The following is a 1940-nucleotide window of genomic DNA, read 5'->3' on the forward strand; positions in this document are numbered from 1 at the left end:
GACAGACGAAGACGGATAGCAATATATAGGTCACTTGAGCTAAAGCACAGGTGACCTAAAAACTCCATTCATACAAATGCCGAAAGGCTGATATCTTAACATATAAAAACGTGCCTGTGTAAAATGGATTTTTTTATTACATTCTTCACACACTTACATGATATCTCAGTTACATAAATAGCACAGATTTATTCACTTTCACTCCTGCTTAAATGGACATTGTCATACACACGTGAATTTTTTTATCAAAAGTGCTAGGACTGGCTGAATCATAACACATAGCCCTCCATGTGCATTGTTTACATAGGAGACGCCCTTACTGTATTTGTTACATGAGAGTTTGATTTCACCATGGAAGGGGGAATGACACGGGTATCAAAAACCTATCATTTCAAGTTTGACATAATATCTGCTGTTTAATCAATCTTTTGCAATAAATCAATATGGTTATTCAATTCAATTCCAGAATTATGCTATTTGTTATCTATTTGGACCATAACAGTCAGTGCAGAGCAGTGTAAACCCTACTATTTAATAGTTCTGTCATTCTGAACACATTTACACGGAAGGGAAAAGTGTCTCCACCAAATGAACACTAAACATAGCTAGACAAATTGTTCTGACAATACATAGGTACCATACAACATCAGACAACTGTATACACTTCAATACATCACAACTGTTACACCATTCTGTCTCGGCAACATTCACGGTGTGGAGAATTCAGTATTTCTTCAATGTCTTGCGTATGAGGGCCATTCTCTGAAAAAGTCAAACAAACCTTATATCAGTACGCAGTATTTGGTATTAGAATAATCATTACTGTACCTAGTTTGTTGTGTTTTTAAGGATGAACATTATAATTATGGTTGTTAGAGCTGTTCACCATCAGCTGTTATGCTTCTTAATATTATTGTTCTTTTGAAAAGTACCATATGTGTCTATGGACTGTATATATGTAATAGGTCGTGGACAGAAGGTGTCACTGTATTATTTCCAATTTGTTCAAAACACCAATACAGCCATCGTGACGACAGCTACTTTTGATTAACATTCCATACTGCTGTGTTTTACAGTGTCCTTTCAAAGTGAATTCATTGTTTTGAAAAAGAGTACATATATCCCTGCTTCTCTTCACCCAGGGCGGCTGTCTCTCAGCAACACCCTTCCCTTATCTGGTCTCATCACCCATCCCCTGCTTATATAACATTGAATAATCTTGGCCCAAAGCTACTCTATATCAAATTTGGTTTAGTTCCCTTCTTCTGTTTTCATGTCAAGTAGCATTTTAAAGGGAAAAGTTAATGGTTGGACAATGGACACTGCTCTATGGCATAGCTCTCCTAAGGTCATTTGGACAAGGTGAGCTAAACAAGATCTGTCAAGTTCTACATGAAAAATAGTGATAACAAACTTGAACCATCAAATCAAAGATGGCTGACTGGCTGTCATCCAGTTTGTGTACAACCACAGTCAATGGGAAACCTACCTGTACATGAACAGGAAAGATCTGTCAAGTAGAATATAGAAATATTAATAGTGACCTGTTTGTGAGCTTCTGTAGAACACGCCTTCTTGTATGGACGTAGTTCATCAGATCCAAAACCGGGAATCCACATATTCCAGTTCCTCTCTGAAAAAATAATCAATAAAATAACTTAAAACAGTCAAACTTGGGAGTGGAGATCTGGGCATCTGATTATGATCCGGTCACAAAGAAACAGTAGACTGAAGCCACACGAGACTTACCAAGGTGGAGCTGAACGTCCTTGACCTCTAAAGTAGTGGACTTCCTGTGTTTGGCGATCTGACAGGCCGAGTTGACAATGCTGTCGATGAAATCATCAGCCACTTGCAGGAGTACCTACACATAACAAAAGTTGTAATCATTTGTCCTCCACATATTTATCTTAACAATCTGCCCCCTGTTTGTGCCCTTT

The 1940-nt window shown here is 37.9% G+C and overlaps 1 protein-coding gene across 1 annotated transcript; it reads right to left on the reverse strand.

Annotated features, from left to right (window-relative positions):
- Positions 1-119: 119 nt before the first annotated feature.
- LOC110444131 (transcription initiation factor TFIID subunit 12-like) lies at positions 120-1864 on the reverse strand (the record flags this gene model as incomplete). The annotated part of the gene is made up of 3 exons (XM_021488540.1): positions 120-762; positions 1545-1633; positions 1750-1864. Coding segments are annotated over 3 exons (243 nt in total), but the record flags the coding sequence as incomplete, so codon positions are not given.
- Positions 1865-1940: the final 76 nt, after the last annotated feature.

Source organism: Mizuhopecten yessoensis, unplaced genomic scaffold, assembly GCF_002113885.1.
Source record: "Mizuhopecten yessoensis strain PY_sf001 unplaced genomic scaffold, ASM211388v2 hete_36032298, whole genome shotgun sequence".
Taxonomy (NCBI): domain Eukaryota; kingdom Metazoa; phylum Mollusca; class Bivalvia; order Pectinida; family Pectinidae; genus Mizuhopecten; species Mizuhopecten yessoensis.